The sequence below is a fragment of the Juglans microcarpa x Juglans regia genome, chromosome 8S (genome assembly GCF_004785595.1).
Source record: "Juglans microcarpa x Juglans regia isolate MS1-56 chromosome 8S, Jm3101_v1.0, whole genome shotgun sequence".
Classification (NCBI taxonomy): domain Eukaryota; kingdom Viridiplantae; phylum Streptophyta; class Magnoliopsida; order Fagales; family Juglandaceae; genus Juglans; species Juglans microcarpa x Juglans regia.
The window spans coordinates 10,824,303-10,838,426 of record NC_054609.1 but is presented as its reverse complement, the minus strand read 5'-3'; the positions used below and the strand labels follow the sequence as shown (position 1 = coordinate 10,838,426).

Genomic DNA, 14,124 nt, shown 5'->3' with positions numbered 1-14,124 from the left:
TTGGCCCCCACAAACTAACTATTACTACAATTGCACTTTTTTTTGTCTTTCAAATCTTTTTTAAATACCTTTAAACATTTTAAAAAGAAAAAATACACTTTACTAAAAGTCACTTCTTTAATCATTAAAAAAAAGAAATACCTGAAGGAGCAAAATAACGAGGCCAAATATCATTTCCTGCTAAAAATATATGATTTACGTTTCAAGTTCATGTATTTTCAGCACATCTGACTGCAAAGATGCTGTTGCCTGTAGCACGTCAATCCAGCATACCACATCAATACTAATACAAGCTGCATCGAAGTAAATGTCTATTTTTGGTGTTTTTGTTCAGGCTTAGCTTGTTCCAGATTAAAAATCAAATTTAAAGATCAGAACAACATAATCTTAACTAGGGTCTACGAGGATAACAGTACGAAGAGTTAACAAGGTAAACACATGATTGACGTCTTTACTTGGGTCAGGTACAAAGCAAATAGTGTTCTTTTCAAACTACATCTGGGACAAACTTCCGGAGATTTTCTGGAGAATTCTCTGCAATCTCAGCCCATCCTTTCCGGTAGAAAAGACACCACATTCCTGCATGAATGCATCCACATATATGGGGAACCCAACGAAGTATATGTCTGGACTCTGGAAACAAAGTTATGTTCGCTTACGCTCTCCAATTAAAAAAGTTGATACAACAAAACTACCAAGTGATAAATACACATAGAGAACCCATAGAAATCAAAAGTAAAAACAATCTTGATATTTGATATAAAAACTGTCAGCCAGGATACAACACAGAGAGAGAGAGAGAGAGAGAGAGGACGGAACTTTCTGGTGAATGCTACACATTAAATCCAGACGTCAAAGGTTAGGCAGTGTTCAAAAGCATCCTGACGGAAATTATAATGCAGCTAAACGATAAATCCTCCGGGTGGTACAGAGACCATGGGTAGGTGGGTGCACTAAAGCATATCCTGGCACAGAGACATTTAATTTTTAGAGTTCATTCAAGCCTCGGTAGCAATTATTGGAAGACTCAGCTAAAAAACGACTCTCAAGTTCCCAAGAAAATTGAAGCGGGTTAGCAACGCATTCAATTACTGAAGATACAAAATACCAACATAACATATGGGTTAGCTATCAGTTGCCAACTTATATGTACCATTCATACCAACCCGAGAGGGATGGACGCCCAGAGGGGCGGGGTTTACCAAAACCTCTAGCTATCTTCATTTTCTAGCTCATCTCTAGTTTCTGGGAATTCAGCTTACATGAATTTGGCTTACATGCAAAACAATCGGATCTTGAAGGAGCTTTCGTCTATCATATGCTCTTCCAAGGGAATATAATTATACCAGGGTCGTTACAACTACCATGAATTAACCCTTCTTGGAGAGACTCCAGCTCATCTTATCTGTGGTACCTTCTGTCATGCTTACAGAATACAATACCTCATAAAACTGTGATAGTCTCCATCTCCCAGTCATGGGCTGCCCTAATGAATTCTACATTCCATTTAGGGAGCCACTAGAAAAGACCAAGAGATCGGCTATCACTGCATCATTTTCTCTTGCAATCTCAAAAATAGTAGGGAAGGTGTCTTGTAGGCTACATTCACTCTACCATTTGTCATACCAAAATCTTACACGCCGTCACCGGCCACAATATTTTCATGTCTTCGGAAAAACTTCTAGTGTCTCCTAATGTATTTCCACAACCCCACCCCATATGTGCCATGTACCTCATTTGAGCACCATTCTCCCCAAGCCTCCCAAAATTGTGAATTTATTTATTTTTTTATAGGTAAAACTGTGAATTTATAACAGACTTCCATAGAGCCCCCTTTCGTTTTGGTACCTCCACAACCATTTAACCAACATGACTTGGTTGAATTTCATCAAGTTCCGAATCTCCAAGCCACCCTAAAAGATTGGGGTATACATACAAGTGACCGATTAACCAAATGAAATTTGAACTCTTTCCCCAATCCACTCCATAAGAAATCTCATTGTAGCTCCTCTATATGGTTGGCAACCTTTATGGGTGCGGAAGCAAGGACAAAAAATGTGGGTAAATTAGAAAGAGTGCTTTTAATCAGAGTAAGTCTGCCACCTTTAGACAAATAGAGCTTCTTCCAAGAAGCCAATCGGCGCTTCACCTTTTCAACCACGCTGTTCCAAATCCTCTCTGATTTAAAGGGAGCACCCAATGGTAAGCCAAGATATGTCAGGGGTAAAGATGAGACCTTACATCCCAATATAGAGGCTAAAGTGTCCGCGTCAAGAACATCCCCCACTGGCACCAATACAGACTTTGAGAGATTAATACTCAAACCCAAGACAGCTTCAAAGATTGGATATGCCAGATCTTTGCTCCACAGAAGATAAGAGTGTCATTACCAAAAAGCAAGTGAGAAATATCCATGGAACCATAATCTCCATTCCCTACTAGAAAACCATAGAGAAAACTGCCTTCCACAAGACCCACAATCATTTTACTACGAGCTTCCATGACGAATAAAAATGGTAAAGGAGAGAGCGGGTCTCCCTATCTCAAACCACGGGAGGAGTCAAAGAAACCCACCGGAGAGCCATTCACTAAGATAGAGAATCGAACTGTAGAGATGCAAAACTCTACCCATTTATGTTATTTCTCCCCAAAACCACATCTTGCAAGTAAATAAAGTAAGAACTTCCAGTAGACGTGATCATAGGCTTTCTCCATGTCTAATTTGCAAAGTAGACCATGTTCTCTAGATTTCAGTCGTCCATCCAAAACTTCATTCGCATTTAAGACTAAATCTAGGATTTGTCTACCTTTGACAAAAGCGTTTTGCGGCTTCGAAATTACCTTTTCCATCACCATACTCAATCAATTCACTAACACTTTGGAGAGGATCTTGTAAACCCCATTAACAAGGCTAATGGGGCGGTAGTCTATAACATCCACATAACCCATCTTCTTGGAGATGAGGGCCAGGAAAGTAGCATTAAGGGTTTTTTCAAAGTTGGCATTAGTATGAAAATCTTGAAAGACCCGCATCAAGTCTCCCTTAATCACTTCCCAACAAGCTTGGAAGAAACCGATGGTAAAACTGCCAAGGCCTGGAGCCTTGTCACTAGCCATGCCACAGATTAGTTCGCCCACTTCTTCCTCATCAAAAGGCCTCTCTAGCCACCCTGCGCACTGCTAGTCTAGTGCTGAGAAAGTCAAACCATCCACTTCCGGTGGCCAAATGTGTTGTTCAGATAGGAGGTATTGGTAATACTGCTCAATGTGATTCTTGATGACTGATTGATCCGAGGACACTACATCATCTATCATCTACATATCAATAGCATTATTTCTCCTATGAGAATTAGTCACCCTATGAAAAAGCTTCGTGCACTAATCTCCCTCCTTGAGTCATAACGCCCTTGATTTTTGTCACCAAGAGAGAGATCTCCTCCAGCAATGTTACTCTTTCAAGTTTTGTGGCTACCTGGGTCTTGCAGGTTCTCTCAGATTTAGAGAGAGATCTTGCCTCCTCCACTCCTTCCAACCCCTATAGCTCCTCCAAAAGAGATCACCTCTGTTGTGTTACATTGCCAAAAACTTGTTCATTCCATTGCTTCAGATCCTGTCTTAGCGCTTTGAACTTTCTTGCCATTATCGAGCTTAGAGAACCTTGGAAATTGTAAGAGGTCCACCATTGTCTAACCCTGTCTACAAAACCGTCAAATTTAAGCCACATATTCTCAAATTTAAAATACCTTATATCCTTTGAATGCCTCCACAGTCTAGGATGATGGGGAAGTGATTAGAGCATAATCTGGGTTATCCTTTGAGTTACGTCCGGATAATGTAACTCCCAATCAGGAGTTAACAAGAACCTATCAATCCTCGACCAAGATGTGAATTCTCGGTTGTTAAACCAAGTAAACGTACCTCCAGTTAATGGAATATCCATAAGCTCCTGTTCCGATATGAAATCAGAAAAATCTGTCACGGCAGGAGTCATGTGGGACACACCCAATCTTTCTCTCAAGAAGCAGGTTACATTGAAGTCACCTCCTATGCAGCTTGGTAACTCCCACCAACTAAGAAGTCCCGCCAATTCTTCCCACAACGACTTTCTCTCCAAATCAACATTAGGGCCATAAATTCCAGCAAATGCCCATTGGAAACCATCTTTTATATTCATAAAAGAGCAAGCCACAGTGAACTCACCCACACATTCCTCTACCCTCTCCACCACCCTTTTATCAAACTTAATGAGAGCACCACCGGCTGCAACTTTTGAAGGCAAGTACGACCACCCTACATGTTGACCTGGCCATAATAAGCTCTGAACTAATTCCCTTGTGATGAATTCCAATTTGGTTTCCTGTAAACAAACTATATCACCCTTCCACTGACAAAGTAAGTTTCAGACTTGGAGCCGTTTATTATACTCATCTAGCCCCCTTATATTGCATGATATTATTTTTGGCTTCAGAAAGTAACCATCTTACCCCTCCCCTTGAGACGCCCTTGGTTAGAGCTCTTCTCCCCCCAACCTTCATCTTTCATGGCCCACATAAGTCGTTCGAGTTCTCTCTTTTTTTAGCCGAGTTCAGAGATGGATCGGGTTTTGATAGTGCATAACCAGCCTCAATAGTTGTTAGTAAGACAAAAAACTCCTCTTCAAAACCCTCACATGTAATCCCTGCACAATGCTTAATCTCCAAAGCTTTCTGAATGACCCAATCTGATAAATTGGGATTAAATGAGTTTAAAGGAATATGTTCTTCCCCCTCAACAGAAGTCCTGCCCCTCCCTTCGTTTTCCCCTCCTTTATTATGCTAAAACACAACCATAGTTCCATTTGTTGCATCCTCCCCCACTAAATCCGCCCTCCTAGACTAGTTAGACAACACTTTTCGGCTACTGTGATTTTTTTCTGGCGTCAGAACAGTGCCCTGTGCGACAGTCGTCGACACTGGAGTTGCCAGTGCAACTTTCTGTGGCATCCCACAGCATTCAAGACCTCCCAAAGAGAGAAAGCAGCTTGGATGGAAGTGAGTAGCTTGGCTTGCTCATGTGGGGCTTTGGAAAGAAAGTAACCAGTACTCATCTTCTAACTAGCTCGAGCGTTTAAGCATATGTTAAATTGGACTCTTCAATACTCAATCAAATCCTCTCTTTCGAGGATTGAGTGCTCTCCTATATCCCATATTAGTAAATCCTGGATTTTTCTTCCATATTGAGAATCATCAAAATAAGCAAGAATACTATTTTAGCGAAAAATGACATTTTAGGACCACAAAAGGACATTGGAGTGGCTCGAAACCTTTTTTATCTTTACTTTTTTCATGTGGACTATTCCTATAAACTTTAATGAGCAGAATCTACATGACTTTCTTGTATCTTTATCTTCCTCTAAATAGGTGTTTCACTTGTATATTCCTCGTGCACTTGGGTTTCACTTTTTGTGCTTTTAAATAAATTTTTACTAATAAAAAAATCCAATAACTATGAACTAGGGCAGGAATCTCCCTTGAGAAAAGACACCAAAATACTCAAAAGGAATATTTCCTGTGTATGAAAAGTGTGGCATGAATAATGGATTGGAGCGTTCAAGTGATTACACCTATGATATCAAAGATAAATGTTCATATATCATAAGACAAACATTTGAAGTGGTGACTAGAAAATGTGTCCATAATATGCACAGGACAAATATGAGAATATGCACATGTCTATAACATTATTTTTAACAACCATAATGCATAAAGATTGCATAGCCAATTAGGTGTCCTAATATGGCATAAAGTGGACCAAGATTTTCACAAGACTTAAAACATGGGAAACTTCCTGGCCATAATTTAACATGACAAATAAAAATTAAACAAGAGCACAATTCAATTTCAATGTCCAAACCAACATCAATAAAAACGACAACGAGAATATTTCTTGATAAGTAAGGTATGTTTTAATAAGTATCATGGAAAGAAACAAAGGCATTATCAATGTAAATAACAAGGCATAGTAACAATAAAAATGTTGTTCTGCTGTTGATAATGGTATTACAATTGGTAGTAGTATCATTTTATTACTATAATCAACACCATTATAAAAAAAAACATGACTTAGTAAAGGAGAAGAAAAAAACCTTAACATTGATTCTATTTACAGTAACGATCGGCCTTCTTCTTAACACGGTCATCTAGAACTTCCTCAATAGACTTGGAAGTGGTCTTTGGATCGTAACCAAACTTCTTGGCCTCCACAGGGAAGAGCTGCTCATACTTCATGCGCTTGGCTGCGTCAATTGTGTAAAGTACTTGTTCTCCTCCTGCATTTCCAGATTCATCACCTGCATCAGCATCCAGAATCTCTGCCTCCGCATCTAACGGAATTGACAGCTCAGATTCATTGCTCTTGGGGTTCTTATTCTTATTCTTCTTCCTCTGTTTCTTCTTGTCAATGGATTTGCTGCCACTCGCAAGACTTCCACCTTTGAAGGTCAGTCTCCCTCCTTTCACTCTCTTGTACGGATCTGACATTTGATATGGTCCAACTCTATGCCCTGAACATTGTGATGCATTTAAAAATCATTTTAATGAGAGATCAAATACTATTACCTTATTTCGGTTTATCATATCCATATAAGCCAGTGGACTTCTGACAAAAAGTGGGTAAAAATGGCACAACAAACACCAGCTTATCTACTATTTAATGAACTGTGATCCATACTTCAAACACCCAAATGAGAAAACACATATACTGAGGAGTATAAGTGAACCATATAAACGATTTGTTCATTTGGCCATAACAACTTTAAATAGCCGACCCAGAGTCAAATCTGATTACAAAAAAATCGAATCAACTATCCTTAACGAAAACAAGATCGCTACGAAGAAAAGTAACAAGACACTAAAATTACATTTCATGGAATGTTAAGTAACATAAATACTGAAATGTTATTTTTTTTTTTTAAAAGAAATAGAACTTTCAACCATTTGAGACAGAACAACACACAGATTGATCCATGTATTAAAAAGAAGAGAAACGAAAGCTCTTTTGCTTTCCTTCTTTCGGTTACCTTTCAAAAGAACATAACCCTAGCCCCGGAAAATAGTAAAATCGGAACAATGATATATACAACTTGAAAATAATTCTTGAGTGATAAAGAAAAAGACTAAAGTGTCGTTTTACCTTTGGCTAGGGCTTTCCGTGGGAGAAGATAGAGATGAGATGTTTCTCTTCGAACGGCGGAGAGGCAGGGCTCAGTTTTGCCCTTGCACGTGAAAAGGAGTTTTGATAGCTATTGGTTGGGGAAGCTGCACTGCTGCAAGCCTGCAAGGGCCACCGAGGAATCACCGAGGATTTCTACCGGACTATTTCAATGCATCGGTCTTTAACTTTAGCACACCTTAAATTATTATTATTATTATTATTATTTCTTATCTCGTGTTGTGGCTATGGGTTGATACAAATACATTCTCTTTCCACCGCGAGCTCCACTAATATTAGTGACGTGAACTATTTTCTCAAATGTTCATTTCAAAATCAGTACCGTTTCTTTAAAGTCTACCTTTCCACTTTATTATTGATGCGCATATTGGTGCAGAAATCTTCTTACAGCCAAAATTTTCCTTTTACCATGGTGCAAATCCACTTACACGATACTAAAATATAAACAAATATAAATATCAAAAGAAAAAACACACATAATATGTAGCTTTTCTAGGTAGAAGAGCTTTGCTACTCATCTTCACACATCACACATCACAATTTTTTTTAAAAGAAAAATTAGTTTTGTTTTAATTTTATTCTTCTTAAACTTATTGAATTCTTCTATTCATCATCCATATACCACACATTTGGTAAGAAAAAAAAATAAAAAAAATTGTAGTGTGTGGGGATGATGAATAAAAATTTTCTTGTGCAAATAATTGCAATACTCGTGATGGAAACCAAGGTGAGTCTACTCTTAAAAATCTTTTGCAAGTTCCAGATAGGCTAATTACAAGATCAAGGGCCAAGAAAATCAATGAAGCAATACACGGATTGATGCAATCCACTTGGGATGAAGCTAGCAAGAGCCCAACACTCAAGATGGGCTTGAAAGAAGGAGAACTAGTTTTGATCCACTTGATTCAAGCTGTGGAAGACATGACTTAGAGATAGGGCCTATTGTTATTGAAGGCTTCCAATTTGGTTAAATGATTTATTTTATTAATTTAGAATAAGTGGGCTTGAATATGCTTGACCCACACGTCTTATTTTTAATGAACTAGAGTTTTCGAGAAGGCCATGTATTTTGGCCAAGGGTTTATTTGGAAAGTTACTTTTTAGGAACTAGGGTTTCAAGAGGTTACTGTAGCGTTACTGTAGCCGCGACACTATTCATCCAGGGGCAATTTGGGTAAAAGGGGTTTATTTTGGTTAAGGTTTTAATTAGGTTTGGTTCAAATACTCTTTGTAGCCTTATTTGAAGCCTTAGACAATACTGAATTTTATTTGTGAGTTGAGTTTACTCCTCTTGTTCTTGATTGAACTCTTGAACTTATCAAAGGTAAATCACAACCTTTGTGGCATTCCTCCTTGTAATCTGGATTCTTGAGACTTGTTCTTCAACGGGTCTAGATTTTAATATAATCTAGGTTCTTGAAACTAGTTCTCATTGGGTCTAGATTTTTCATCCATTGACTTGATTTTGGCTTTCTTGGAGAGTTTTCAAATTAATTGTGGGTTCAAGGAATTTCATTCCCGCGGGATCATATCATTTGGTATTAAAGGCAGGTTTCCAATCAGGTCTGATTCTATATTTTATTTCTTGCACATTTAATTCTAGGGTTTCATTATTCTTGATAGGAACCAAGGTGAGCCTACTCTTAAAGATCATTTGCAAGTTCCAGATGAGCCAATTATAAGATCAAGGGCCAAGAAGATCAAGGAAGCAATGCACGGATTGGTGCAATTCACTTGGGATGAAGCTAGCAAGAGCCCAACACTCAAGATAGGCTTGAAAGAAGCAGAACCAACCTTGATCCACTTGATTCAAGTTGTGGAAAACTTGACTTAGAGATAAGGCCTATTGTTATTGGAGGCTTCCAATTTAGTTAAATGATTTGTTTTATTAGTTTAGAATAAGTGGGCTTGAAGATGCTTGGCCCACACGTCTTATTTTTAATGAACTAAGATTTTTGGGAAGGGCTTGTATTTTGGCCAATGGCTTATTTGAAAAGTTATTTTTTAGAAACTAGGGTTTCAAGAGGTTATTGTAGCGTACTGTAGCCATATTGTAGCCGCGACACTGTTCATCAGGGGCATTTTGGGTAAAGGAGCTTATTTTGGTTAGGGTTGTAATTAGGTTTAGTTTAAATACTCCTTATAGCTTAGAGAGGCAAGAATATTAGTAATTTTGGTGAGGCTTTTTAGGACTCAAGGGCATTCATGGGCGTAGGCCAAGAAAACCTTAAACCAAGTCCTTAGGAAATCAAGGCTAGTCTTGGCCTAAGTATAGGAAGGCATAAAGCTTTTAGTGTAGATTAGACCCTTGGCCCTTTTCAAGCTCATATGGCCCAAAGCCATGTTTGGACTCATTTTACCATTCAAAGACCAAAGGCCCAATACACCATACCATTGGTTTCCTTAAGCCCAAAACACACTTAAAGTACCCAAATTAAGTTTTGAAAATTAGCTAAGGCCATTAACTATCATACTTGAGGTTAGTGCACTTTAAGCTATGCTTTGAAGCTTAATCATACTTGATCTTTTCTTAAACTTTTTAATTAAAATTTTCTTGAATTAATACTCCCTTGAACCATAATTAAACCATGTTAATACCTTAACTAAACTATTTCACATGTCATTAAGAAAAATTAGATAACAAACCCAAACCATTCTTCAATCGGTTTTGTGCATTGCCATTTGTAATGCTTGGACTATTTTGCCTTGGGCCCAACATTTTTGTGGTTTTTCCTGCAGGTTAATATGGTCCTTAAACACCTCATGAGACCCTCCCAAACTCAGTTTGAGCCTTGGACGAAATTGGGTGAATCAACCAACTCAAAGAACCAAACTGGGTGCACCTTGGTCTAGTTTGTGTAGGAACCATTTGGATTGAATTTGAACCAGCCTCCTGCCATGGTTTGCACCACCAACTCATGCCACCTCCTTCTCCACCCAATCACCAAGAAGTCCCATGACCATCATGAAGGATTTTGACTCATTTTTGCTGCCCAAAAACATCCAAAACCGAACTGATTTTTTGGCACCACAAAATCACCTCCATCCACCTGTTTTCAAGGGTGGTTTGAGAGATCTTCTGCCATCTAAATGATGCCCCACGACCTGGAGTCATCTTTAGGACCCTTGCAGCTATTGTGGAGAGGAAATGATGGTGGTTTAGGGCACTATTTCATTTTGCACAAGTGACCGCTCATGCAAGCAAATCTGAAAATTTTCCAGATTTAAGCACCTCCCACTTCACCCAATCACCAAGCACCCAAGCCAACGTCCCTCACCCTTTGGCCACCTATAAATACTTCCCTCCCCTTCTCATTTCATCCACACCTCAGCTCCAAGCATCATCTTGAGCTTTTAGAGCATTTCCCCCTCTTAGAGATCAAAAAAGTGTAAACCGAGTGAGTTTTGGTGAGTTCTTGAGTATTCTTGTGTAAGACAGTCTAGAAAGCTTGGAAGGCCACGAAATTTGTAAGTTTTCTTCCTTTTGATCTTAGCTAGCATGTCAAGCTTTTTTTCCAAGTGTTGGTACGAAATTTAGTTGAGTTTTGAGAAGGTTATGATGCTTAATGCAAAACTGGGTCAATTAAAAGAAGGTTTGAATGATTGAATGTTTTTAATTGGAAATTTAGCTATGGAATGTCCTAAGCATGATTTGATATGATCTATTATTATCCTAAAATGATTATGGAAGGTTAAATTTGTGATTAGAAGCATGTCATGATAGGTTTTAAATCTATCTTGTTTTGATCATCAAGCATGAATCAGTTTTAAGCATATTGATGATTAAGGATTTCTTAGCTTTGATTAAGTGTTGGGATGAACTTGATTAGTCAAGCCTTAGACTTCATAATGCCCCTAAAGATGTTAGTGATCATTAATGATTAAAGAAAATCTCATATGCATGCATTCATAGAGATCAATAGTTGAAAATACACATAGGCATCAACTAGGATGCATGCCACTGGTTGGAACTAATTGGAAACGTTCCACTTTGAATTTTGAAAATCTAAGGGCATAGACGGTTTTAGAATGCCAAAAATATGAAATCCATAAAATTTGGTTAAATTTGGAGTTCGTTTGCAATTAGTGAAATTTAGGACCTAAATGGCAATTTTTGAAAGTCTAGGGGTATTTTTGTACATATCTAATTTTTTTTAAGCCTTTGATTTTGAACCTATCCATAAGAGTATTAAACCTAACTTAGTGTACACACGATTTACACAGCTATGATGCTAATTTCAAATTTCCCCGGAAGCTTGTAAGTTGGCCTCTAACTTACATCTTGATAAATTTCTTATGAATTATTGATAAATGCTTCATTTATTATTCAATTATCATTTTGAGGATAAATTATCATGTTATATGACACATCGAGTGTATACTTACATAACATACAGAATTTTCACCATTTTTGCATATTACATTTATAAATGTCATTTTTTTTTTGCATGAAATTTACTACATATGCACATGTCATGAAAAAGATTTTTTTTAAAGCAGAGCATGAAAATCATTTTGTCATGACCCCAAAGGCTGGGGAATTATCCTGGTGGAACTCATCTGTTCACTCTAGAGTGTTTAATAGTGGAGTGGTAACCCCGGGTTGACGAAGAACAGTCAACAGGCTTCGAATGGGTTCTTTTCAAAGAACGCCAGAGCTAAGTCAACATGTTATGACACCTAATGCTGATGGGTGTACACGTTATGATTTTTATGATGTTATGTTATTTACCAATGTATTGAGAATGAGTCTATAAACAACGTAGTTTCAACGTAAGTTATACTACGGTCACTGGCAGGTACTTACAGTGCATATGGGGAACTGTGACAATACCATACGTTATGTTATCAATTACGATAATGATGCAAGTTTATGATGAATAAAATTTATGATGAAATTTTTATGAAGAAGTTATGTCTTTTAAAAAATGATGGCTAAATTACTTACTGAGTAAAAACTCATATCTTCATATTTTTAAAAGATGTTGAAGAATCTGGATGGGAGACATGCATACTGATTTTTCGCATCTCATGCATTCCATATTTATCATTTTTTCATGATTGATTTATCTTTATGTCAGTTAGTTGTTTAACTTACTGAGATTTCGAGTAAATTTTACCATTTTATGGGAACACTATCATTCCACTCAGAATCATAGAAGTTGTATCAGGAATTGACCAGGACGAGATTGATGGAGCACTGGATTCGCATGATTGAGGAGGATTTAGATTTGGAGAGGAAGCTGGACTTAATTTTGATGTTCGTAGCCCAAGTCCTTTACGCTTTAGATCACATTAACATAATTATATGACTTTGTATATAAGTCTATGCTACTTTAGTATTTCAAACATAATGATTATCTAATGAAGTTGAGATGTTTTAGTTATTTTGACATATTTTTCACCTTAACCTTTTATTTCCGCTGCGATCATTATATACTGCTAGTTGCATACTAGGATGCATTGCATATTAACTGTCTTGAACGGGGATATGTAATCTTGTGTTGCATGTCCCGATGCTCTAAGTCTCCATTCCATCCCAAGCAAGGATTGGGGTTGTCACACCACCTGATTGGCCTTCTTTTAAAGTGAATTTTGATGCAGCTTTTGACAAAGATAATGGCAGAATGGGAATGAGGATAAGAATCAAGGACTCTAAAGGAGGTTTGCAAGCTTGTTTGACAGCTTATAAGGACCAAGGACGATGTTTCCTTAGTTTTTCAAGCAGAAAGTGCAACTCTTCACAGAGCCATGGAACTTTGTATCGAGTTAGGATTGAGCCAAGTGAGTTTTGAAAGGGATGCTAAAGTTGTTGTAGATGTTGTCCTTTCCAAAAAAGAAGATAATTTGTGGCTTGGTCAAGTGACAGAAGATTTGCAGCAGTTGATGGATTGCAACCCAGCATGGCGACTATCTTTTGTGCATAGGTCTGCTAATAAAGTTGCTCACATAGCAACTAAGTTAGCAATCAATGATGATAGTGAAAAGTCTGGTTAGAGGATGGCCCTCTTGAGGTGATAAACTCTATTATGGTTGATTTAGCTTGTATGGTGTAATTTTACCTTATTAATGAAATTGTTTCCTTTAAAAAAAAAGTCATATCGTTTATCCAAAATACTAAGGTAAATAATTCATATGACAAAAGTAGGGCTCCAAACTATGGTCACTCTTGAAACCTCAACAGAGAAACACTTAGTACATGTTACAAGATCCTAATCTTCATCTTGTACTTCTCAAAATCTCTATGATCTCGTCCAATAATGTTGAATTGACTGACTTTGCTAAAATGATTAGCTCATACAGAATGATTCTCCAAGGTGAGAAATTCTTCACATATTGGCATCCATTGGGGTTTAGGATTCCCCCCAAAATTCATTTGATACTGTTTAACATATGTATTATAATCTCCATATTTTCTCTGTCACACGACACAAAATTGACTTGTACATGCATCGACAACACCTTCCTCATTTTTTTCCTCTATTTCCTCAGTCTCACGTGCATCCTTACCCAGTCGTACAACACCTTGAACGATACGGCCTTTCGATGCTGTTGGTGTTGCATATCCTCCATCACTGTCACCAATAAATTTCCATGCGTTTTTCACCTTCCCATCTTTCAACACATCGAATCAAGGGTAAACGCAAGCTCCAATTATCATTTATTTGAATCTTTTCATGTATTTTGATTCATAGGTTATTGAAAATTACAAAAATAAAAATGTTTAAAAATAAATAATAATAATAATATTTTATTATTATAGAAAGTGAGATAATTAACTCAATTTGGGGTTTAAGTTTGAGTGGATAGCTAGCCAAATGGTGATTTCACATGATATTAGAGTAGAGTTCTTGAGTTCGAACTCTAACTCTACACTTCACCCAATTAATTAAATATTCCACTTGTTGGACTCCA

General features: G+C 37.5%; 1 protein-coding gene across 3 annotated transcripts; it reads right to left on the bottom strand.

The window, feature by feature from the left end:
* Window positions 1-387: 387 nt before the first annotated feature.
* LOC121244665 lies at window positions 388-7,350 on the bottom strand. 3 transcript variants are annotated; one of them, XM_041142830.1, is made up of 3 exons: window positions 7,171-7,350; window positions 6,125-6,541; window positions 388-633 (listed from the first exon to the last, which is right to left on the bottom strand). In XM_041142830.1, the coding sequence occupies exon 2, from the start codon at window positions 6,516-6,518 to the stop codon at window positions 6,138-6,140; it is 381 nt and encodes a 126-aa protein (XP_040998764.1). In that variant the 5' UTR covers window positions 6,519-6,541; window positions 7,171-7,350; the 3' UTR covers window positions 388-633; window positions 6,125-6,137. The 3 variants fall into 3 exon arrangements, with proteins under 3 accessions (XP_040998764.1, XP_040998765.1, XP_040998766.1); XM_041142831.1 differs by having other exon boundaries at window positions 388-626; XM_041142832.1 differs by having other exon boundaries at window positions 388-587.
* Window positions 7,351-14,124: the final 6,774 nt, after the last annotated feature.